Raw genomic sequence first — 27,098 nt, forward strand, 5'->3', positions numbered from 1 at the left:
CGTAATAATAAGCCGACATAAGTTAAACTAAGCCAACCGCGAGATTGGAAGTCCTTCATAACAGCGCCGCGCGCCGGTCGCTGTGACATCGATCTATGAGTTGTGGCTTTGTGACCGAGAGTCCCGGACAGACGTGGAGTACGCGCCACTTCGCATTACGGAAAAAATAGTACAAAGTCAGGCGCTCTCTTTGTCTGTTTAATATCGCTAATCTGAACAAAGGAACAAACTGAGCGTTTTGTGTTAAGGTTGTACGCATTCCAAGTAGATTTTTTTTATTTTTTATTATTTACTTTTATCAAATGAATATAAACCTTATTTTTAGTGAACATTGTTTGTAAATAATTGTACGAAGGAAACGTATATATACGGCCTTTTCGAGGCCACTTCAGATATCATTTATGTGATTTATGACGTAATTATCAATCACTGATTAAGATGTTTAGGTAACATTAAAAAAAAATCTCGCGAAACAGGTTAACCAGTTTGTTGGTGAGTTACCGCTCAATAAATATACACCTAACACGTAAAGCTAGAATATAATAAAGCTATACATAGTATATCTTATTTTATTTTTCTTTCATTTGAAAACCAACAGTTGTAAATACTAAATAATTAATAAATTTGTTGATTTTAAACTAATAACAGGTTTCCACAGATAAGAAGCATCTAAATAATCTTATTTTTTAAATCTTTGTCTTCGTTAATATATAATATATATATATAAAAGATTAGAAAATAGAATAAATAGGCCAAAACAAATGACTATTCAAGGCTTATTAAACAGTGTAGTAGAGTAGTTGAAGTCCCTAAGTAGGTGTTTCTTCAACTTCTTCTTAAGAACTACTACTCAGACATCATTATCTATACTAGGCAACTAACTAAATTTTATTAAAGATTTTAAGCACAATGAATCGATTCAACCTTTTACCATAGTAGTTCACGTCTTTTGGTACTAGAAATACTGTCTCTGAAGCTATCCCACAATTTTATCGGATTTAAAAATGTGTGTGAGATATTACTGTTAAATTCGATGTACAGAGCTGTTTAAACCAAGACTAAGTAGTATCTTATACTGAATAGGTTCTCTAAACTAAAACAAGCTCTCTGAGGCACGTTTTGCTCCGATACTGGAATATGAAATTGTACATTGTAAGAACGACATCGCCCGAGGATATTCCAGAGCAAAACGTGCCTGTTGCAGCTCATTAAATGCAAAGAAATTATAATTTCTTTACCTTAACCACGAGATTAAAAACGGATTTTCAACAGCAGCGAGCGCCTGCCGCTGTGACATCGATCCATGAGTTATGACTTTGTGATCGCGACACCGGACAAATGTGAAGTACGCACCACTTCGCCATACCGAAAAAAATATGGCAAAGTCAGGCTACTCAATTTCTCTGCTTAATATCGCTTATCTGAACTTGAACAAGCTGAGCGGATGGTATTGAAGTTTTTACCAGTAAACATGACTGCTGATTTTAACGTAGGAACATAGTAAGTCTTTAAACCAATTATAATTATGCTGCTCTATAAAATAAGTATAACATTAAAAAGGTTCTCTAAAATAAGCTTGTTTTGGCACGTTTAAACGTACAAAAAGCATCGATTTGTAGGATATTCCGGAACCGGACTGGAACGTGCGGAGAAAGCTTATTTGGGAGAATCTATGCGTGGTCACACTATCATAATCTCTTTTATAATTCTCATCTAAACAAAAGAACGAGTTGTATTGTTAGTGGAGTTGGATGTATTAAAGCTGTTACCAGTAGTCATTATCTATTAATAACTTCATGTACGCAACTTTTTTGAAACTAACAATAAATATCAAGCAAATGTGCAATATTTTATTTGTTTTCTATAAGCACAATTGCAATTGTACGTTCTTAGGTCAACATCGCATGATGTTTTTCTGGACGTATCGAAACAAGCCAAACGTGCGTAGAAAACATATTTTGGAGAACCTGTGTCGTGTTGCTCATAGAAACTAAAGATATTATAAAACCGCAAGACTGGACACCCTTTACAAAAGCACCCCGCGCCGCTAGCTGTGACATCGATCCATGAGTTATGACTTTGTGAACTGGAGTCCCGGAAAAACGTTATGAACGCACCACTTTGCAATACGGAAAAAATTGTAAAAAGTCAGGACTCTCTCTTTGTCAATTTAATATCGTTAATCTTAACAAACTTACGAATTGAGCGTATGATAAAAGATAATGTCTATTTTTGTGTTAATGTTTATTTTTATATGTATTTATTATAATACTAGTTTATGTATAAGTAAGTAGTTATTCGCATGTATGTTTTTCAAAAAATTGTACCACAAGCAGCATGTTTTCCTCTTCTTTTTTTACTATTTCAAAGGTTGCCTGGCAGAGATCGCTAGTAAGCGATAAAGCCGCCTCTTGTATTCTACTTCGTTCTTTATGTTTCTGTTTTTATTATATTTTGTTTATGTAAAAGTTGTGGTACACGATAAAATTCAAAAAATTCAAAATTCCTTTATTTCAAGTACGCCTAATACTACCACCGGTTCGGAAGGCAGATTCTACCGAGAAGAAGCCGGCAAGAAACTCAGCAGATGCTCTTTTCCAACATCAAAAATTTACATTTTACATTTTAACATTCATTTTTCTATCTTGTGAGAGATGAAAGCGAGGCGTATGCTTCCAAAAATATATGATGATATAGGATGATCTTGTCAGTCTAAAGAGTTGTTTTGACAATAACTACTAAGCTCAATAAACAAGATTAATAACTAATTAATAATAACTACCGTACATTGTTATTGTACGCCACCGACTGCCTAACTTCATGCTGGTATCCAAGAATTAAAAAAACCGATATCGAATCATTCTTGTGCCGACCCAGGAATCAAATTCAAGAACTCTTTGTCATCTGTAGTTGAGCATCCTAGCCTCTTGACCATAGGCATATTGTATACATGTAAACAAACAAACTTACACCTCAAAAACATAACTCGAAAATAATTTTGACGCAATTGGTAAAAAAACTATGGAAGGTTGGAATTAAATTACTGTCAATCAATAATTAATTACAGACACATGAGGCTTAACACCTACGCCTTTATTATAAATGTATTGTCTTTAAATTATGCTTTTTATAACTCTCGTATAACTTGAATCTTCGTTGACAGAGATCATGTCGAAGGCACTGAATCTTAGTTAGAAACATTCCATAGTTTTTAAAGTAATTTTATATTCGAGCGTTATAGTTTAGTATAATATACCAATAGCTTGCATTTAATAAATTGCTAGACAGATACAATCAATCTAATATTCATATGAAAGACCACAGTATTAGTATCTTATTGTGTTTTCCAGTTAAAGAATTTTAAGGACCAGACAAAGTTGCCGGTGTCAATCCCCGTGCCTTGCTGAGCACGTTAAGCAGTCGGCCCTGGTTATCATCACTAACAGGTGATAATAATCGTGAAAGCCCACAAATCCGCACTGGAACAGTGGGGTAGGTCTACGCTTTAAAACCATCCGCCTACGTCTTTGAACAGCAATGGGGCGTTAATAGGCATCGGAAGAAGTACTTAAAGCTTACTATCTACACAATTATTTATTCTGTAATCAAGTTTCTACATACTGTCTTAAAGTCTACCGTTTCCACGGACACGGGTGACCTAGATCGACTACATTTCCTAGAAATTATTAACGGAGAGCATCTAAATGATCCCGGGAACTTCTATCGCAGGTATTCAAATACTCGATTTAACATCTATCTTATAACGAGAATTACCTATGTTACAGTACCTTAAATGAAATTGAATCTCCTATAAAAGTAAACAAGTTCCTTTGTGTTTTTTATAGTAACAATTGACGGACCAAAATAGCCCACTTGATGAAAAGTGGAAATAAATTGTCTAGTCCTGTAGCCGCCCTATGTCCATCAATCGAAGGCGTAGGTGAAAAGCCTCATGTGTCTGTAATTACATCGGACACTAACGCCCGGCAAACCGCATTGCAACAATGTTGGCGGCAGAAATAAGTATGGCGTTGGTACTTCCCTGGATGAGCTGTCACAAAAAGCTGTGCTGGTACTAAAATGAATGGTTCATTGCTACATAAGTATTTTTTTTGTTTTATTGGTGATAATTATATTTTGAAGTATATTTTTAAAAGATTAATGAATAATAAAAGCATAAACACAAAGATTTGGAGAAAATATATTTTATTTGTATTTATTTTATCTATAGTAGATATAGAACCATAGATCTAATAAGTGACGGAAATATTCTAAAAACAACAATAAAATAATATGTATATACATTCGTTTTCCTAAAAAACTTTGTCAGTTTTAGAAACGCCATACTTAAGAAGCGAGTAATTAGGCCGCGTAAGCTTTTTTTTATGACAGTGATAATTCATAGCCAAGTTTTTTATTGCTGGAGTAATTTTTAGAACTACTGTAGTAAAGAACTGAACATTTTATTTTAAAGGGCTACTTATGACAGTTGGGAAAGTGAGGATACAAACACTAACAATGGGATTTTGACACAGGTGCCTACCTGTACACTGCCTACAGATAATATTAAATGAAAAACATTCTCATGTAATACCTACGTACTAAATCTCTTATGACCATGTTTTTTGCACGTGGGACATGCACGCCACTGGTTACTGATAATAACGTTTAGACATGAAATGAAACGTTTAACATATTTACATTTTGTACCTATAGGTAAATGTTTGAACATTTTAACGATAAAAGTAAAGCTGTGTCATAACTATTACGGCTTGTAGTAAAAAGAAACAGGAATTAACAATTTATTGCACGAACAACACCATTTTTTAGGTATGCAAGAACCGCCTTATTGCTGCAAGCAATTGTTTACAAGCAACCTTTGTTGATCTACCAGCGGGAAGAACACGGGATAATGGCATGGTATTAATAACTATACATATTATATTGCTATAGGTAAATTCATATTATTCATAGTATTTTTAACATCGACAGCCCCGAATCGACCAATATTTAAAGTAGGAGTTTACTAAACATATAGATAAAAAAATAAACATTGAAAATGCAGAACATCGAAATTTTGAAGCAGCTGATCAAATTAAGTAGGTGATTGATTTTTTTTTCTGCTGCATAAAACGACCGTGTTGTTGAATTGACCAATTCATGTATTTACAAACGCACCCACGCACGTGCTAAAACAATATAGAGAATGGAAGGCCCAGGTATTCAGATATTCACTGCAATACCCACAATGTTCAGGATGGCACTTAGATCTTTCATTAATTAACAGTATTATTGAAGCTAAATACCTAGTTTCTCATATTAAAGTATTCATTTTATAAAAGACATCATTAAAGCCCACCAACCAGGTTAAGAGCAGTGTTGTGGGTCTCTCCTCTATAAACCTAACTTCCCACGGAGTGAAATAAAACAACTAGACTGACTCTAATACTGTATATTAGGCTTCTCTATAATTCATATTACTTGTTACCTTCAAATGACTCTACTACCAGTTCGGAATGCTGTCTTCGGCAGAGAAGACCACTGGCAAGAAACTCTACCGTTGCTCTTTTATTCAATCAATTAAAACAACTTATAAACACAATTACAACATTGTCATATGTAATAACGCTAGGCCCTTTGATACAAGACATATAAGACAGGTGGAACATAACTACTATTATCACTTATAACATCAGGAACAAGTTGTTTGTATAGAGCAACCTCTGCTACATAAACTGTGTGTGTAAAATAATGCTAGGGCTCCATATATGATACCAATAAATAACCCAAAGGATGAGATATACTTATCTGATGCAACATCAGGTACAACCATAGTACCAACAACTTTTAACAACTTATCTCAACTCCATCACCAGTATATACAACTCTTGTTCCGCCACAACAGTATTTCGTTACGTTTATCGTTTCCATTATAAATCATCTATTCACAATTTGTAACTTTCTATCCACAATACTTTACTTAATCCCCTTTTCTCAATTAATTAATTAAAATCCGTGCTAACTTTTCTTTCCCGCCAATCGATCTTGTCAAACTCGCGTCTCCCGCCATAGATATACTTTTATTTGACAGTCTATTAAAGTCCATTATTCTATTTTCAATACATTATCAATGAGTATACAATCTATGATTTGTTGATATATTTAATATAAACATCGGGTTTATCATAGATAAAGTGCTGTAATTCCCTATTTCCTAACACACGCATGGACGTAAATATATGTGTCATTTTATATAAGGAAAGTGCTATCGCCTATAATACAGGTTGATTCCTTAACTTAGAGACGTGTTCATGCGTTCACCTGTTGTTACTTTTTATATTGGGTTAGACGTTTGTTTAATTCACGCAACAGAAGAAGTAGTAGAAGTGTAGAAGTGTCAAAAAATTTAATTTTTTTGTTTAATAAACTTTAATACTAAACAAAAAAATGTTTAGTATTATTTTTTTGTTTATCGTTGAATATACATTGGACAGGTTCAGGTCAGGTGGTACTGGGTCAGTGTTTTAAGACGAAGTCACGAAGAAAAAAGTCACCTTGTATAAGGAAAAATATAGACATAACAGGTAATATAAAAAGATAAAGTTTCGACGCATGGTGTTATTGCCTTACCTTTATTTACTGTGTTACATGCTACAAACTTTCAACCCCCGTCACTAGGATTTTATTAAGTAGAAAGAGATTCAGTGGCGAAGCGGAATGGGGGCCGGGGGGGCTATGGCTGCGGGCGAAAGATATCTGTGCCCTTAGTATAAGATTTCCACTCTCGCAACAGTAGAGTCGTTTTCGTGTATCGAAACACTGTAACGTGAAAGTAAAACACTTGAATTAAACGACTTGATGACGCTACGGGATCTGTGTTACTGTCTACCATTGATTACAGTTTTGGCTATACAAATTTCCGTTGTCCTTTAAATGACCACCGGAAACCGGACACAGAATGTTGTTTATCGTCTCTACAAGGGAGAGCAAATATACGACGACAATACACATATCGCCATCTAGCCCCAAAATAAGCGTAGCTTGTACTATTTTTCTGAATATAATACACAAAAATACTTATAATATCCAGATAAACACCCAGGCACAGAAAAACATTCATGTTCATCCCACACACACCTTTTCCAGTTGTGGGAATCGAACCCACGATCTTGGACTCAGACAGCAGGGTCGCTGCCCACTGCGCCACTCGGCCGTCAAAGAGAGATATTGCTATGAAGAGTAGTTCTTCTCTATTTTCTATTTTCTGATCGTACCATGCGTCGCAGAAACAAAGACCAGAAACCATCAGAAATTTTTATTTGGGTAAGCAGAAACATATTTCTGAATAGTTTTTAAAAACTATACTTTATCAATTTTAGAATCACACCCAATCGTATCTTTAGGTAATCCGACGAGTGTACAAATTTTTAAGTAAGGGAACAAATTAGGACACTTGAGATACCAAAAGTAAGATCCAATTTGAAATACGCAGTCGTGCTTATCCTTACTTTAAAAATTTCCTTGATGAGAAATGAAATGTATGGAAGAAGATTTGAGCCGTTACGTAAATTATGGGGCGGCAAATGTCGTATCGGCGCGGAAACTCACGCTAAGCCTCTAAAGATATTGTACTGACCTATCTAGTCTAGTTGTATAGATCAGCCAGACGAGGCAGCTAGACAGTGGCAGTATCTTGCTGTCACAATATACCCAACAATACCTCACTTTCAATCTAAAATATTACGTAAGTTATCACTGCAGCCATATCACTTTGTGAATAAAAAAGGCGTTCGAGGCATAATAGTTGATCAGTAGGGCTATGCACGCCACGAGATAGGTATCTCTACCCATTATATCGTCAATCTCCATTTCAAAAAATGCGATCACTTGGAAGAGGTGATTATCTCGTGGTACACATGCTAAGTCTGTAGAAAACTACACTTCCTGGCACAGCCCCATTCCGAGGCACGCCAAATAGCCCGTGTTACGCTGTTAAAATCATTAGGGTTAACCAATCCGAAAAAAATGAGAACTACTCTGATACGGATTATATTCTGATGCGGGATCACCGTCTATTGGTTCTACGCTTATAGCCACTTGAGCTTAGGATAGTCGCGACCTCTGGTTCTTCTGTGATTCTCATTATTTCTAAATCAATCTGATACTCTCCTAAGATTGCTCTCTCTCATTATTCATGCATGACCCAAAAGTAATTGACAGCCTATGCTGTGTGTTAGTTACTGGACGATCAAAGTCATTACATCCGTGCTTCGTAAAGCATAAGTGTGTCCTTACTTTATAACTTTTTTATAAGAGAAATTAAAAAAAACGTTTTCACTTGCGGGAGGCCGAGTTTGAATCCACCTCTAGAGTTATATGCGTTTTAAGTAATAGCAATATTACTTGCTTCAACGGTGAAGGAAAACGTCGTGAGGAAACTTGTTTGCCCGAGAGTTCTCCATAATATTCTCAAAGGCGTGTGAAGTCCACCAATCCGCACCGCGCCAGCCTGGTAAACTACGGCCTAAACGCTTCTCTTTATGGAAGGATAGCCGTACCCGATAATGGTTTGGTGATGATGACGAGTATGGTGATGAGATCAATGCTACTATAAAACTATTTAACTAATTAAAGGCTAAGATATAGTATACAAAACATTGGATATTATAAAATGTTTAACTTTTAAAACAGCAACTGCGAGACTACCAGCTACATCAAAAATTTGCATTCCGAACCGGTGTTAGAGTCACTAAAAACAGACATTTGATTTCTCAAAAGAGTGTGTAGGCTTCTTTGAAATAAATAAAATGTAATTGTATTTAGACTACAACAATGCGACTTGATAAAAGCAAGAAAAAAAAAGGCAGCTTTATCTATTTATTAGAGAAGTAGATAACCAACCAAATCTTTCTCACTACCACTGCACTGTGCACTGTACCAGGATCAGATTATTCGTGAATAAAATATTAATGAATTCTAATCATGTATAATTCAAAGCAAAAAAAAAAACAGGTAAGTATTTAAATTAGTTATAATGAATGATTTGTTATTTTGAATGTTTTATTATATTTGAACGAATGTATAGGTATATAATACGATAGGAAGTACAAGGATTTGATTATTGTTTAGAACATAAAAACTGCTTCCTACAAACAGGTTTAACGTTACCTACGTAACAAGTTTTTAACAAGCTACGTAACAATGTTTTGAGTTTGACCATGAAACCGGCAAGCCTGATCAATAAAAACCTGAGATAATGATTGAGGTTGTCAAGTGCAAGCATGTTTCATTTTTCCACAATGTATTTATATATATTGATGGCTCTTACTACTTATTTATGGCTCCGAAAAGTGGAATGAGGGAGCGACTTGGATTTAGAGGCCTGATCAATAAAAACCTGAGATCATGATTGAGGTTATCAAGTTCAAGCATGTTTAATTTTTCCACAATGTAGTTATATTTAGTGATGGCTCGTACTACTTACTTATGGCTCCGAAAAGTGGAATGAGGGAATATATGTCATCATCATCAATATCATCAGGGCCCCATTACCAGCCAACTTCAGGGCACAGGGTTCCTCCCACAATGAGAAGGGTTTAAACCTTAGACAACTATGCTGAAAAACATTACGGAGAACTCTCAGGCATGCATAAAACGAATGATATTATTTTTGCTTTAAACTCACTTAACTTGGAAAAGTTAGAGGTTCTGGGACTCGAACTCTGTTCTAAACTAAAGCCGTCCTAACCACTAGGCTTTCACTGCTTTGCATATGACTAAGAGCATATATTATATTCCTTTAAATCTGTGTAGGTACGTATTTAATCTATCAAGGAAAACATCTTCCCACGCTGAAAGCAAATTTCCACGTGGACGCACCGCTCTAGATGAGGAAAATATTGATTTCAAGTAGGTATCGTACTGGCGTCGTCCTCGAATCAGAAATAAGGAGAGCCCTTGAACGTTTCCATGACGATCGCGCTTGTAAAGCTTGTAGCTTCATTTAGCGAAGATTGCCTAATGTTTATGATACGATTTGGTATAACAATATTACAATAATGCATCTGACTTAGTATATGTAATTATACTAAGGATATAAATAAATAAATAAGCATGATGATAGTTACAAAGAGTCGCTAAAATATTGAAAAACTTATGTATTTTTATTTATATTCGAAAATGGATTAGTATTTTGTTTCAATAAAAAAAAACTGCAAAATCTAAAAATCCGCCATGACGGGGGAACTCGAAATTATGACGTCACGGTTATATAAACAAAATTATGCACCGCTTGAAATTTGACCTTTGAAAATCTCTGCGTTTATTTAATATTTTGTGATTTCAAACTCTCAGTTGCTAAGTTTTTGGATATCAATACTACGATCAATAATCTTTAGCAATTGTATACTGTGTGAGTATGTATGTGTACATAACAAAGCATCACCGCACGTATGTAAGGTGAAAAATATATTTTGACAATGTAATATGTAGAACTCTGCAACATTCTCCTAAAGCAGATAATTTAAAGTTTGAAAACTAAAACTAAATGTGTCATAGAAACTTCCGTTGAACGGATCGACGAGGAGACAATTATAAATAGGTAGGTATCTTCTTTCCAAGACACTCAGTATCACATTCTCTAATGTAGAGCTGCGAATTCTTCAATGTCTGGGTTGCCAAGCAGTCTACGAGTGAAATCTACAGTCTGTATCTGCCCTATTTATATCAACTAGCCCAGCCAGCGATGGCAAACCTTTTTTTTTACTTTTTAGTGTGGGCGTGAAGCGTGACGTCACGGTTTGCCTAGTTTTTAGTTGGCAATAATTGTTACAAATAAGTATAACTTGTATAAATAGATATGTAAGCATAATGGTACCTAATCAGATTTAAATTACAACGATGTATACTACTAACGAACACGCTTGTACAGTTTTTTTCAGTTCAGTTTGGATGGTCTTTTTTCTCTTTCCTCTTTTCAATATTAAGATTATAAATTTGAATGACACACTATTATCATAACAATTCTAAACCGTTATACAGATATCGCTTAAATTTCCCGAATCTATAGTTTACATCTTGGACTTGGACAAAGGATACTTTAAGATAGGATAGTTTTATTAATAAATAATATAATAAATAAATATACTACTACTGAGCCATACTATATAATTATATTTGAGCCATAACAATAATAAAAGCATAACTGAACTTTATGACGTCATATTTCGTATGAAGTGATGTCCAATTTGAATCACAAAACACGTTAAGTGCGTAGTCACAAGTCGTTGGTAGTTACGTCCTTCATCTGAGGTCGATACACATTCAATCTCATAGATAATAGGAAAAATAGAAGGACAAGTCTTTGTCTATGTCTAGTCCATAAAATACATAAATGAGCAGTCATTAATATAATTATGAAATTATACTGCTCATTATAACTCCTAAGTTGCAAGTGGTTTTTCAAGTACCGGATTATTAGAGTAAAGCCGGCTCGTGAAGTGTTATAAGTTTTTGTAATCTATACTGGTATTATAAAGAGATATGCCGTTTTTTGTACGTTTGTATTACCCAACAGCTTGAACAAAATTTAGAACGTGTTCTCGTTACCTACGAAGCTGCCGTGGTTTTACCCAGGAATTTGTTTTCCCGTTGTTGTATGGGCCCCTGTCATTTCAAGGTTCTTTCAAAACGGTACTTTAACACGTCGCTATATGAAAGAGGTCCGTATAATTGCGTAAAATTTACACAATTATAATAGGTACGTATTGGTTTGATTGTGTTTGCAAATAGTTAGGAACATTAACAGAAAGATGCAGATTTTCTAGCCTCATTATAAATTCTAGAGCGCGCGCGTCATAATCATAAAGTAAGTTCGAAGATAAAACATTTATTAAACCAATAACAATAAGTATTGGAAATTTTCAACACCAATTTGGATTAAATCCATCATCCACGGCCATTGTTTGCCTCCTTCAAGTCGCAACAATAGGGTAATATTAAGAGTATGTTGATAAAAATCTAATACTGCGATGTTTTAGTCGAACAAAAGAAGCGCTAATTTCCTTTTACTATAATTTATTGTGACGGTTTGGTACTGAAGCTTTTATCATCATCATCATAATATCAACCCATTACGTTTCACCACAGGGCACAGGTCTCCTCCCACAATGAGAAGGGGTTAACGCCGTAGTCCACCACGCTGGCCCAGTGCGGATTGGTGGACTCCACACACCTTTGCGAACATTATGGAGAACTCTCAGGCATGTAGGTTTCCTTGCGATGTTTTCCTTCACCGTTGAATCAATTGATATTTTAATTACATAAAACGCACATAACTTTGAAAAGTTATAGGGCTGGGTTTCGAACTCGGCCCCGCGATTGTGAAGTCGAGCTCCTGCCAACTGGGCTATCACCGCTTCTTAAGACTTAAGCTTTAGTAATGGGTTATTTGACTTTCATTTATATTAGAACGCTATAGTTATTAAAGTAATCATCAACAGCCTTTACAACAGTTCACTGCTGGAATAAAGGCCTCTGCCAACAGTCGAGTTACCTCACAATGACCACGCTGAACAGGCAGGGTGGCGATCACGAACCTAGTGGCGTGCATAGAGGGTACATAAAGTCTACAGTAAATAAATACTTAAGAGTAGGATTTTTATAACTCTTACAATGCCTATCCTTAAGTTTTTTATAACTTGTATTGGAGATTTCCTTCATTTTATACCGTCCGCATACCCTGTGCATACCCTCTGTGCACGCCACTGAGTAGATGGTAGTCAAATTCAAATTCAAATTCAAAATTCAAATTCAAAATTTCTCTATTCATGTAGGCCTATCACAGGCACTTATGAAGCGTTCATACATATATGTTTGTAAGGGGATGGTGATAACTTCGTACGCCAACTTAAACGTAAAGCTACGAGGGTTCCAAACGCGCCCTGGTCTAAGAAGAGCCCACAACAAACTTAGCCGGGTAATTAGCGGGTAGTAGCACCAAGTACGCCGCTTCATGTTCGCAGTTACATTCCCCTCCTCGTCACCTCGCGTGACATGAGTCCACCCACCACCACCCCTACGCAATCTACCCGCGGGTACCCTGCCTGCTCAGCGTAGTCATAACGAGGAAACTCGACTGTTGGCAGAGGCGTTTAGTCCGGTGGACTGTTGTATAGTCTGTTGATAATGATGATTACTTTAATAACTATAGAGTTTTAGCTTAAGTCTTAAGAAGCGGTGATAGCCCAGTTGGCAGGAGCTCGACTTCATTATCGGGGAGATCGAATCCCAGCACGCACCTCTTTTCAAAGTTATGTGCGTGGTTGCTTCAAGGTGAAGGAAAACATCGTTAGGAAACCTACATGCATGGATTGGTGAATCCGCCCTGGGCCTGACTACGGCCTAAACCGCTTCTCATTGTGGGAGGAGACCCGTGCCGTGTAGTGGACCGGCAATGAGTTCCTATTGTGTTTAAGATGATGATGAAAGTAGCAAAACGTCATAATTAATTTTAGTAAAAGAAAATACCCGCGGATATATTTATGAGGCAGGGGTGGTGACAATAATTTGTTTTCTGACCTGCCATCACCACACTGCACAAAATTGGATTAATTTGGCAATTTAATTGGAGTTGGACCTGTGCCTCGGCAAACACGTTAATCCATTGGTCCCAATTATTATCACCGAATGTGTAATTAAGGGCACGCTAATCCTAATAGGAGGAACGTGAAAGGTCTAAATTTTCCCTCGCCTCGTCTCGTTCAGATGTAATTAATTTCTGGATTTTTTGCGCCTTATACGGTGAACAGTAGCATTTATTTAGTGAAGTAGGTGAATATTCAAAATTTCAAGTAAGTCTAATATAAGAACAAAGCAATGATTAAAATATCTAGACTAATATGGATTATAAGGTTTAAAGTTAAAAACTAAATAGGTAAAGTATTTAAAAATAAAAGTGTATGTACATAGTAAGTTATATGTACATAGTATTTTAGCAAAATAAAAACAAATAGAACTACACATAGAGAAAAATAAATCCTTAGCTACTACTGTTATAAATGCGAAATTCTGTTTGTTTGTTTGCCCTACCTTCACGGCCTAAATAAGCTACAAATCAACTTCATTGACGGAGAGTAACATTTCTCTTCGTCGACTTTTTATCTCAGCACAACAAACGGTTCCCACGGGAGTTGTAAAAACTGTAATAAACGCGGACGATAACAGCCAGTAAATAAATAAAATGAGTGGTGATTTGTGTAATGAACATTGTCAGATGCCCAGCAAGCCGTACATTCTTGTACTGCAATCGGCTCCATTACAAATTACGATGGAAAATTAAAATTGGCAGTTACTAGGGCTTATTGCCTTACGTACCCACGCGTGCGAGAGATACTCGTAATTAGTGTAAGCGTAGGATGCCGCTTGAAGAGTACAAACGCGAAACCTTGAATCTTCGCTATTTCCGAATATACACGCACGCCACTTAGAACTTTTTTTTATATTTCTCCATTATTCTACTTTGCTAATTACTTTATGTTTTGCTTTTGTGGGATTTTTGTTCATTGACCTTTGATGACTGTAGATCAGAATACAATTTGTGATACGAGGCAACTAATGGAATATAACGATTAAAGATGTATCGTGGGAGTTGGGAGTTTTTTATTGGAAATTTCCTCCTCTTTCAGAATCTTTTTCGAAATTTCTTAAATAATAAGTTTATGAAATATTGGAATATAAAGATTTTTTTTTAATCTACAGTTGTTTATAACTTTTGCAATTTTTTATGTGCTAATACCTTTTTGGCACATTTTTCTAGGCGCTATTCCGGATCCAATGGGCTATCGCACATAATTTTAAGAGCAGTATCTCTATGTTGTACCATTTTTAACTTGTCGACTAGACTACCTTGTAGTCAGCAGCATGTAAAAAGCCAGTTGACATTTGTCTTTGACATTTATGATTGCGTTCAAAAACGAAATAAGTGCTGATTCAGCGCGCCTAAAAGCCAAAAACAAAATTAGAAGATCAGGAAAAAATCAAAGGACACATGCAAATTATGTCGATGCTAACTGTTTTGTTTTTGCTAACAATCGTGCTTTTACGCTTCTTTGTGTTAAAATGAAACCTTCGATAGTCATAAAGGTGATGAAATCTTTAATTAAAACGCAATTATTAATTGCTGGTATAATAATCGATCTAATTCAAAATCGATGGTAGATTAAATTTAACAGCGCTATCCTTATCCTTACTCTAGTAAAAACGAATACTTCTGTCTGCCATCTAAAGTTTTGGATTACCTTGATTGTTATTTTTTTAGGTAAAAAAAATTCATGCTATACATTGGTGGTAAACAAAACTGACCTTATGGAATAGGTTTCATTTTTGTCCTGTGAAGTTAGTTTGTATACAATTGACTAAGGATCATTGTCCTATGATTTACTCATAATAAAACTAGTTCCTAAAACCTACATCTTTTTAATTGTAGACATTATCTTGATGGTTTCTTTCAAATTAAGTGATTAATAAATTCAAAAGCGAGGTAGACACGTTTTAAATTAGAAGAACTCCTACCATTAAATAGATTGATGCTGCATAGAACCGTTTTAATAATAAGAGATTTTATTATCGGGATTCCTGTTTAAGTTCTTATACCCCAGGTAGGTACAGTGTACAATGCCTACAATCCTTCACAGTTTCAAATCTTTCTTTAATAATAAAAGAACTCAAATTCTAAAGCTTTCCGATGTTGAAAAGTGTAATAAAATAAATACAACGTCTATTGTCACGTCTATTCATCTTTATGTTTAAGTAACAAAGAGTTGGTAGACAGAAAAGAGTTAATATTAAACCAGGATAAATTTGTAATAAGCTAAAATCTTTTTCTTTGAAAGAAGTTTATAGAATGCAAAAATATTTTCCTATTTCAAAATGTTTTATGCAATGTGGGGAAATCCAATTCTATACCTACAGAATAAACTATGTGTGTATCTTTTGTACATTATAGTTGCCAGTATGCCTTAAACCCTTTCAATGGAGAATCATATTATATTTTCTGAGACTGGCATTCCGGTCCGTCAGGTCGCACAGCTGGGCAAAGGCCTCCTCTCTCATAAGAGAGTATTTTAGAGAGTAGACCCACCACGATTCTGGCAATGGATGAGTTGATTTTTGCGTTCGACCCTCACCCACCTCAGTGATACATCGAGAGATTTTGCTAGACTTTCTTCTCCCCTCATCTCACGTGAGAGTTTTTACAATGCGTATTCTGAGATTAAATACTTCATTGATGACCTATTTATTTTTATATTTTCCTTATTACTATTACTTTCCTGGCACTATACGGAACTCTACTTGATGCGTGTTCTGAGGTGTATGAACTATTTTTGTATTTTATTTTCTACGACGGTACAAACATCGCCATCTAGCCCCAAAGTAAGCGTAGCTTATGTTATGGATACTATGACTGATGAATATTTTTTATATACTTAAATACTTAAAATATACAGATAAAGGGTCCCGTTTTACCCTTTTGGTACGAAACGAGTACTACGATTTTACTACGATTTATTTTACATTTGATAATGTACGGTCACCATATTAAATTGTTTTCAAATTTTTCGCAATTATCTAAGGACCCTAACGATATCTTTTAACAAACTACATCTCTATATAAACTATAACTGTGGAAAATTTCATACTCCTCAGTCCGCGCAATTTTGGAAAAGATGGGTACAAAGTTTTTGTGTCACGTATTAATATAGAGATTAAACTAGCAGATGTAAGCAAATCCATCTGCGAAGAATTTCTAATATTCCGTGAGATTAAGAATTTTTTCCCCGGGGCGGAAATATGCTCGTCTCCCGAAAGCAAGCTGCAGCAAAGCTAAAAGCAATTAATAAAGGTTAAAATACCGAAATGAATATAACTTGAATAATGAAATACTTTTCTACGATCTTCCGTCTAGTTAGAGACTCTACCTCCCTTTTGGGGGTAGAGTTTTTAAGAACAGTAATAATTCATTTTCAAAATGCCAAATTGACTTAACTTTATAAAACCGAGAAATATCTTGGAAAATTAACTGCTACTTAAGGGGCAGTGTTTTTAAAATCTGAGAAACATATGGTTTCTTATTTTCTAACCAAAAGACCGATACCAAGTTTCGTGGATATACCTTACTTAAAAAAATGTCAGACTATCATACTCGTATAATCTTTCCTTTAAACTTTCCTTTAAAAAGTCCTTTGCTTTTAGAACAATTTCAACTAATATCAAAATATTTACGTTCGACCGGGTTTTTGCTGAAGGTTGTGTGTCAGTCAGTCAGGGCAAAGCCTTTTATAGTTAGATAGTAGTATGTAATGCGTATGTGCTTTATGATTTAAATGTGTATCTACTTGTATGCAAATATTTACACTACTACGCTAAAAGTAATTTATAATATTGTGCAAAATAATTTTTAAAACACGAGACTTGTTTTTTCAAAACATAATTATGTTTAGATAAACACGTCGTGAGCAATTTACCTTTGCAGATAAACCTCGTACAGTTTGCGTCAGGGTTTTTACTGTACGGATTTGTTATAATCCTTACTAATGTTATAAATGCGAAAGTGTTTGTTTGTTTGTCCTTCCTTTCCTTCCCTTTCTTTCTAACTAAGCAACCAACTTAACTGGAGTTTTGGTATAGAGCTATTTAAAAGAACGCAGAGTAACAAGGCTACTTTTTATCCCAGGGAAACAAAGGGTTCACACGAGATTTGTAAAAAAACATAATAGACGCGGACGATGATGAATTCCTTAACGACGAGGCTGCTTGGAAGCAGGCTTCGCTCTAATATCTCACAATATAGAGAATTCTAAAGATTGGAAACTGTAAAATGATGTTGTAAAAGTGTGATTCAAACATTGTGAAACGACAAGGCTTGGAAGCTCCGCTCTCATCTCGCACAAGATAGAAAAAATCTAAAGATTGTTAAAATTTTAAAATTGAAAAAGAGCAATCTTCTGAGTTTCTTGCACACTTCTTCTAGGTAGAATCTGCCTTCTGAATCGGTGATAGAGTCACAATAAACAGCCTGGCGTAAAAAGTGTTTAAATACTAAGCCTAATTGAAATTAATGACTTTTGAATTTTGAAGAACGTGGTTCGTTAGGTCAGTCTATTTGTAGTGACTCTACAACCGGTTCGGAAGGCAGATTCTACCGAAAACAAGTGTGCAAGAAACTCAGCAGATTGCTCTTTTTCAATTTCATTTTACACTTTAACAATCTTTAGAATTTTTCTATCTTGTGAGAGATAAGAGCGGAGCTTCCAAGCCTTGTCGTTTTACAATGTTAGTTTTCAAAGTAATATGCTCTGAATGCAGCAACGTAAACAAAAGAAACAAGCTTTGACGGCCGACTGGCGCAGTGGGCAGCGACCCTGCTTTCTGAGTCCAAGGCCGTGGGTTCGATTCCCACAACTGGAAAATGTTTGTGTGATGAGCATTAAGTGTTTTTCAGTGTCTGGGTGTTTATATGTATTTTCTAAGTATTTATGTATACATAATTCATAAAAATATTCATCAGTCATCTTAGTACCCATACCACAAGCTACGCTTACTTTGGGGCTAGGTGGCGATGTATTTATGGTCGTAGTATATTTATTTATTATTATTGTTATTTAAAAAAGCTATTTTATATGTAAAATTGAATAATATTTAGTTGATTATGAATTCGCATACAAATGTTAACATATTTTTTTCAAAAGTATTAGTTAACAGCATATTAAATACCATCACCAATCCAAAATTGGCCAGCGTGGTGGACTACGGCTTAAAACCCTTCTCACTGTGAGAAGAGAACCCTGCCCTGTAGTGTTTATGTGATGATGATATGATGATGATGCTAAAGATGATAGGTCTGGGTCGCTAGTTTTTCAGGATAAAAAGTAGCCTATGAGTGGAGTTTACTCCATTCCAAATTTCAGCTAAATTGGAATTTTAGTAGTTTTTGCGTGAAAGATTAAAATAAATCCATCCATCCTCATAAAACAAACAAATGTAATTAAATAAAAATATCGCCTTTGTAATAATAGTGGGATGTTCCGATTATATTTGAACGAATCCGTTCTATGAAGCTACACACATTTCCATCTCAATAACTTTTAACAAAGACTATATTAAAATAACAAGCGTCACTTCAGTATGAATGAAAAATAAAAAATAACAATGCGTGATCTATTTGATGTTTATGAGAAATACTTTTTTCCATGATAATAAACTGCAATAATGAATGTTACCTATGCCATTCTTTAAAAGCGCACACATCACAAGTAGGTAGTTACTAATAGCACAGAAGCATACTCGACATTATTTTATTCGTCTGAATGGCATTTTTTAATTTATAAAAGAGAACAATAAACTTTTGTGTTCATTAATATTGAAATATGAGAGAAATTCCAGAGCGACGTGCATGCAAGAATCAGGGCCGCTTTGACTTCATCACGGTAATTTGGTTCTTGCTTTTATTTTATTACGAAATATGCTACATTCCAGTACCTATCTACGTTTAATTTGCTTTCATCTGCTATTTCCACTTACGAGTATGTTTCTTATCAAAGATTGCATATAGTTACAGATACTATATAAATGAATTAAGTACATAGTATAAGCGCTCAAGGTTTCACCCGCGTGTTTTACTTGCATATTATGAATGCCTATTTCACTACAAATTTTAAAAATGCGAAAGGATATACCTACGCGAGAAATTTTTGCTAAATTAGTTTTTTTTTTAAATTTTTATTTACTTACACGCGACTTAAATAAATTTTACAATGCTGACTTTATGGTTATGTAGAGATTCGTGATTACGTTTATAAAGTTTTATTTAACTTTCAACATAAGTATTAATTATTAAAATATTAAAATTTCAACGTTTAAAAAAGGTTTTATGCAGAAATAATTTTTTAAATAAGTGATCAATGTCGATATTTTACATTGGGTTCTACCATGTGTGTATATATAACCATCTGTGGAAAATTATAGCGATGTGGAAAAAAATTGCGTAATATACGAGGAGAGGATAAACATACAGACGCGGAAAGAGACTTTGGTTGATACTATTTTGACGACGGCCTGGTGTAGCGGTTAGCGCTGTGGTTTCAAGTTGGACGGCCCGGTTTCGATTTCCAGCAGGGGCAATGTTGATTTATAATTTCTGAATTTTCTCCGGCTGTGGGTGGCTTCGGCTGTGGCTAGTTACCCTCCCGACAAACACGTGCCGCTAAGAGATTTAGCGTTCCGGTACGATGTCGCGTAAAAACCGATTAGGATTATCGGTTTAAAATTAACAGGTAAGCTTGCAACCATCTTAAGCTGCATTGCCACTTAACCCCAGGTAAGATTGCAGTCAAGGGCTAACTTGTTTTGAAATAAAAAAACTAAACTACGTAGAGATAATAACTATAGTACGAATGTGTAGATGTACTAGAACTCCCTTATTACATACGAAAGATAAGTAGAATGTAGACTATTTTATAATTATGTTGTGAGAACTTTTTAAAAATTTCCAATTCCAATAGTAAACTAGAATTAGAATAGTCTAGAACTTTAGCACGCTCTGAGACTTTAAAGGGCTCTCAGTTGAAGTGCCACAAAGCCTTTCGACGTTCATTTGTAAGAACATTATGTCATCATCAGACAAATATCCCGAGGTTGGTCCAAAGTTACCTCTTCCATAGGTGGAGGGATTAAAGCTGAGACCCACCACATTGCTACAATGCGGGTTGACGTATGTATGTGGGATTTATTTGTGCAGACTGATTTTTCATTTGTGTAATTCAAACTTGGTGTCTACCGATTTCTCCAGAAGAAAGAGTGATTTAAAGGAATATTATAAATCGAGCGAATAATACAATGTGTTATGGCGATAAAATATCACAAAACAAGAAGGAAATAATTAATTTGAAGTGATAATAAATAAAATCATACTAAAAAAAAATAAAAAACAAAGTCAAATACTGATTGTGCGAATTTTATACCAAGTGAGCGACTAAAATATCCGAATCACGCTATATGTTCGTGCTTCAATTAATAGCCATCTCAAGTTAGGTCAGGTATTCATATGGAACATGTTGGTAGTAGCCGTGCTCATTAGCTTTCGTTGTATTTTATATATTCAGTAATTGCGATATCTTTAAAATATGTACATTCATTTTCGGCCGTTTAATATCAACCTATTTCTAAATAGTTGGTTTGTTACATAAAGTAGCTATAGGCTCTTTGCGTAGAACAACTGTTGCTTATCAAATCTTATCTTTGATTTTATTAATATTAGATATGCATTATTGTGCCGAAAACGTTATTGTTGAAGATAAATCATTCACCTTATTATCTAACACTAGTGGTCCCTCGCGACTTCGTCCGCGTATAAGTTAACCTTAAAATATAGACATATGCTGTCTTGGACTTTTTAGAACTTTAAAATGAACAACTTTGTCATACATGATGTGGACGAAACTTTAACCGTTGAACTTTAACTTTTACAGTTTAGTTCTTAACAGGAAAAAGCTTCGAAACATTGTTCATTGGTGTTTTGTTTTTATTGGTCTCAGCGTGATGATAAAATACCTATAGCCTCCCGCGATAAATGGGCTATCCAACATTGAAATAATTTTTCAAATCGGACCAGTAGTTCTTGAGATAATCCCGTTCAAGTAAACAAACAAACAAACTCTTCCGCTTTATATATTAGTATAAGATTAATTTTTATCAAGCAATTTACGATCCCGCTATTTGTCATTACTTATTTTCGTATCAAATAAGAACATTACCTACTTAGTTATCTATTCTAATCCCATAATACTGTGCTGAATGAGTACAACCGCTATAGATAAAAGAAAATTTTAAATCGGATGGCAGCTTATGTAATTTAAATACTAATTAGTTTTTTTTATCTAGAGCTTATAATAGGGATTTAAATAAAAGCTGATTATTTTTCTTGCTTATTTTATGGTAGCAATACATTTATATTATCAAAGTTATTTGAGATGGTTCAAGAATCTGATAGGATATTAAAGAATTATTTTCACTTCAAACACCCCAGTACTGTGTACGAGAATAGTACTTGAAAATGTTTTGTACTTTTTCAATTAAGCGGAAGCGTAGGTGTTAAACCCCATGTGCCTGTTATCACACCGGCAACTTCGCCATTCAGACCGGAACACAGCGATGGTGCATGGCGTCAGAAATAAACATGGCGGTAGGACCTACTTCCCCGGATGAGCTCTGCGATAAAAAACTCTAATACTACTTTGATTTCACTTTTATACTTCCTGTATATGGATGACGTCAAGCTGTATGCATCAAAACGATCAGACCTTATGACATTGTTAAAGTTAACTCAGAGCTTTAGCAATGACATAGGGATGGAATTTGGTGTAGACAAGTGTGCGGTAATCAATGTAGAGCGAGGTTGGGGCGTGAGCTCTGAGAATATAGTTCTTACAGAAACTATTATTCTCAAATCGCTTCGTGAAGGGGAGACTTATAAATATCTTGGAATGTCAGAAGCACTTGGGGTAGGGCACATGACACAGGTAGTGCAGGAACGCTTCATTAGCTGCCTGAAAAAAGTACTAAAGAGTCTTCAGTAGGGCGGACGGCGGTAGGACCTACTTCCCGGGATGAGCTCTGCGATAAAAAAACTCTACTACTTTAATTAAATTTTTATTATGCTCTGTGGGTTAAATATAGCCAAAGGTCGCTGATCGCTGTTCGAGTCCAACATAATATTATTTTCAGGATAATGCTTGACTGCCTCGATACTGGAGTGCGTCTGGCGGAAAACAGAGTTTATGGCTTCTTCGCAATTATTAGGAAAAATATCGCGTCCATCAAACGTAGGATCGAGAGCAGCTCCAATATTGTTCCGAAGGTTTTAGCTGACAGGCAGGATAGTGTATTTAAAGCGCACTGGATGTCAGCTTTAGTACGTAGTAACATTAATTAACATAGAGATATTAAGTTTATGGAATTGATAAAACATGGACCCTCGTAGTCTGAAATAAATGCAATACAATACAATACAATTATTTTATCTGTGTAATCTGGATAAGTATTAGTGTGCAATTATTCGTAAGCACGTATGTAATAATAATTTTCTAAGTCTCAAGTTGCCTGGAAGGCTGGAAGAGATGGCTACTAAGCGATAAGGCCGCCTTTCGTATACTTCTTTTAAAGTTTCCTCTTGTTGTGTCCATTCTTTTTGTGGTGTACAAATAAATAAATGAAATGATTTTGAAGGTGAATAGCTAGCTAGGTACCAAATAGTAAACGCGTTAATTTTAGGAACTAGATACGTTCCAGTCTAAATTGTAAATTCCTTTTTGCATAACATTACCTGTTTATTGAGGAATGTTTGCTAAATTTGGTTGGAATTTTAGAAGGAATTCTACGTAGTTTGCAAAATTGAAAATCAACAGTGTAGCCAGGACGAAATGTGTAATGAATATTTTGACAATAAAATATTAATAATGTTCAAATTAATAATTTAAATTTTTCGGATTTCGAGCAGAGAACGACCACTGGGACATATAGGTTTACAATATTGTGAGGTGTCTGTGATAACTACATTTTAATTTATAACTAAAACTAGAAAGGTCCAAAACACGCCATTTCTAAAAAGAGCCCACAACAAACTTAGCCGGGTTTATTGTACACCAAAAGATATAATTAGTTAGAGAGATATAACCACTAAAGAGCAAGAAGTTAAAATTTTCTGAAGGTCTGAGGTATCGACGTGGATTTCCAACAAAAGAAGAGCATGAAATATGGGTCAAAGTCGCGAATGAAAACCAGTAGGCAGATAAGTATCAATGCTAGTGTAGGATAATAACTCACTATCAGACAAGGATAATGATCTGGCAAAGGCAATAAAGAGCAACGTGATGCCTCCATTGTACGCGTATAATGCGTGTCTGCAAGATACCTTGGTATCTATCACGCAAAGAAAGCCGTAATAAAGTGTAAATAAAATACAGGTTTGGTTAATTTCTTCATACATTTTTTTGTGTTAAAGCTTTTATGCACGATAAAAAAAAACATGGCCACAGGCATAATTGAACGCTTGGAGACATTTTCTGCCAGTGTTACCTGTGGTGAAATGTTTAAAATTATTTTGCACCAAAAGAAGAAGAATATATATGTCGCAGTAATTTAATAACATTTAGGAATTAAATACAAAAAAAATATTGCTTGTGCCTTTTAAACAATATTTTGTATAGGTACTTTGGCGTGCAGTCAAGCACTTTTTTTAAAAAAAAAAAAAAAAAAAAAAAAAAAAAAAAAACAAATAAATAAAAGAAAAATATATTTTTTTAATAATTTTAGACCCATTTTCGATTAAACAATTATGAAAAGATTGTATGCATGATATATATAGAAAAAATAACCTTCCTATTGTAGAGGAGAGCAGACCTACTCGATATAAGGACTGCTGCAGTGGAAGTAAACGTTGTGGACTGTGGTCTAAACATGACCGGGAAGTCATAGTTTTAATTACCGGTTGCAGCCGAATTTGGGAGTTTATAATCCCTGGTCTGATGTGAGAAGAGTTACCCGTACCGCTAGGCCACTCTTTGTGTTACAAACCCCTTTGTCTTCCGGCATGCATCTCGCAGCTTTTTGGAATTATGTCCGCGTGAAGCAACTAAATATTATCACTTACTTCAGTGAAGGAAAGCTTCTTAAGGAAAATGCAACCAGCATTTTGCTAACGACGTTTTCCTGAGAGTTCTCCATAATGTTTTTAAAGCCCATTCTGAGAGGATAGCCGTACCCTGTAGTGTGACGCTATTGGGTTTATATTAACGTTGATGATGAACCTATTGTATTACATGCCTATAATTTTATATTATTATAAATGTAGAAACTATAAAACATATATTGATTAGGTGAATCTACGATCACATACTGAACGCATCACCAGATCGACTTTTAGTCAACAAAGTTTTGCTAATCCTAAGGTTGCCTGGAAGAGATCGCTACTAAGCCGCCCTTTGTATCCTACTTTTTAAGTAGGATACAATGTTTTTGTTGTGTCCATTGTTTTTTTTTCCTATTTGTGGTGTACAAATAAAGTGTATAAATAAATAAAGTTTTGTCATTTGTTAAGTAATAGGTGTAGAAGGCGTATCTTTGTAATGTTACCGGGTTTATATTTGTATACATATAAGTCTTATTATAAAATATCAGACTATTCATAGGTATTATAGGCGAAAATAGTTTAAAAGCTGAGTGTATATGCAGTGAGGTAGGTTACCCTAAAGTTAAAAAGTTAAGTCAATAGGTAATACTGATATGATTAAGTAAGTATATGCTAATAAATATACCTATATTAAAGCTTGTTTTTACACATGCTTGGAAAGTATTATTATTTTATAAATTTTTTGACTAAATGCTATTCCACAGTAGGTAGGTAGTAATTACTTTTATACCTATGAATAACTAATTAATGGACAAATTAATAGAGTCGATAACTACTTTTATGTAAAGAATGCAAATATAAACACTTCCGCGAAAAATTAATAGGTACCTACGCATATTTTACCGATTTTAAGTAAGAAGAATATACGCGATTTTAAGCAACAAAAACAATGTTTTGCAGTTTATTGAATTTTAAGTATTAGGCCTACCTAATACTTATAATACAATAAACTGCAAGATTTGGTGTTAATAGCTCCTAAGCTATTAACACCAAATCTTGCTACGCGATTCCCGCGTCATAAACTCACCGTTTTTATAACGCAGTAGTCACCTATTTGAAGCGTAATTTCGTTATATGCATTTGAAAATTACTAATATTTTTTATGAAATAAAATATGCCATAAAAAACAACTTGGTTCTCATTTTTAAATAACGATTTGACACGCACGGCTGCAGTAAAACCACGTGCCGTAGAAGAACACGATTCCATGAAGCAAGGTGACATAAATATGATCACATAACGATGATTGACACAAGAATTTAATCACAATGCACTCACCATTTTAATTATATGTAAAACGGAGACCGGCCACGAGGTATTTTTGCACCGCGCAGAGCACGTGTGCACTGACCGATAGTTGGCGCGCTACTGCAGTATTATAGTTCGGAACGCGATAAGCGATTGCGCCCGCGCATCTCATCTGATAAATAGATAACGATAACGCCTTTCTTCTACCATTGTTGGAATACCATTGTTTTAAATGTCACAGTGCCTTGACAGGTGTTGTGTAAGTGTAACAACAGAGTGGCATATTCAAAACAGCATAACATTATGATAATATTTAATTGTATTGATGATACAAGGTGGTTACGCATGCACCTACTCGTAACTAGTAATTTTTGCTAAATATCCATACATTTATAAAAATAGCTATGCTATGTTAGTACTGTTGTATAGATTTATTTATATAAAATTAGCAGAGCGGCCTACCAAAAGTATAAAAGCCGTACTCTATATTATATATTTAGCTGGGAACTATTTCTTAGTAGCCGACCTTTAAGCCTTAATAAGGCAAAAGGAATTTAAAAGGTAAAAATAAAAACTATCATTGGTTTTAGAATATCTTTAATGCTTTTTTTATCTACTTTCTTAAAAAATCTGTTACTTCACAGGAAAAATCACTCTATACTGTAAATAAGTCTCACTGTAACGTAAAAAAACATGCTTCTATATTTATTTAAGAGCAAATTAATGAAAAAACATGTTTGTAAAAATACCTCATATATGTATAAAAAAGCATTAACAATGCCTTATTTTTTTAGAGACGGAGACACTTTTTTGGCCTTATCGTTTGTAATATATTTTTATCACGATTTAAAATGATGACGGCAATAAACTCTATCTTCTAGTCAATCTTCTTTTAGTTGTGAGGACAAGTGTTAACGGGCGAGGCACATATATCTAAGGACCGATGGATTATTGGGCCCTAAGGTGATTGGAAAGGCGATTTCTTACTGGAAAACTTTAAAAGATTGGGGATCTTTTAAAGTTTTCCAGTAAGGTTAAGAAAGCAAGGTTAAGTAAGGTTAAGAAAGCACAAGGAAATCCACGACTTAGTGCATCGGACACTATTGGT

At 34.8% G+C, this 27,098-nt stretch overlaps 1 protein-coding gene across 1 annotated transcript in view; it reads right to left on the reverse strand.

Annotated features, from left to right (window-relative positions):
• Positions 1 to 26,188, reverse strand: part of LOC120630815 — a 67,043-nt gene extending 40,855 nt beyond the window's left edge. The window contains exon 1 of the mRNA XM_039900106.1: positions 26,021 to 26,188. Coding sequence (XP_039756040.1) covers positions 26,021 to 26,023 — 3 coding nt within the window. The 5' untranslated portion in view covers positions 26,024 to 26,188. The remainder of the gene's footprint in view (positions 1 to 26,020) is intronic.
• Between the last annotated feature and the right edge of the window lie 910 nt (positions 26,189 to 27,098).

This window comes from Pararge aegeria, chromosome 17 (genome assembly GCF_905163445.1).
Source record: "Pararge aegeria chromosome 17, ilParAegt1.1, whole genome shotgun sequence".
NCBI lineage: Eukaryota > Metazoa > Arthropoda > Insecta > Lepidoptera > Nymphalidae > Pararge > Pararge aegeria.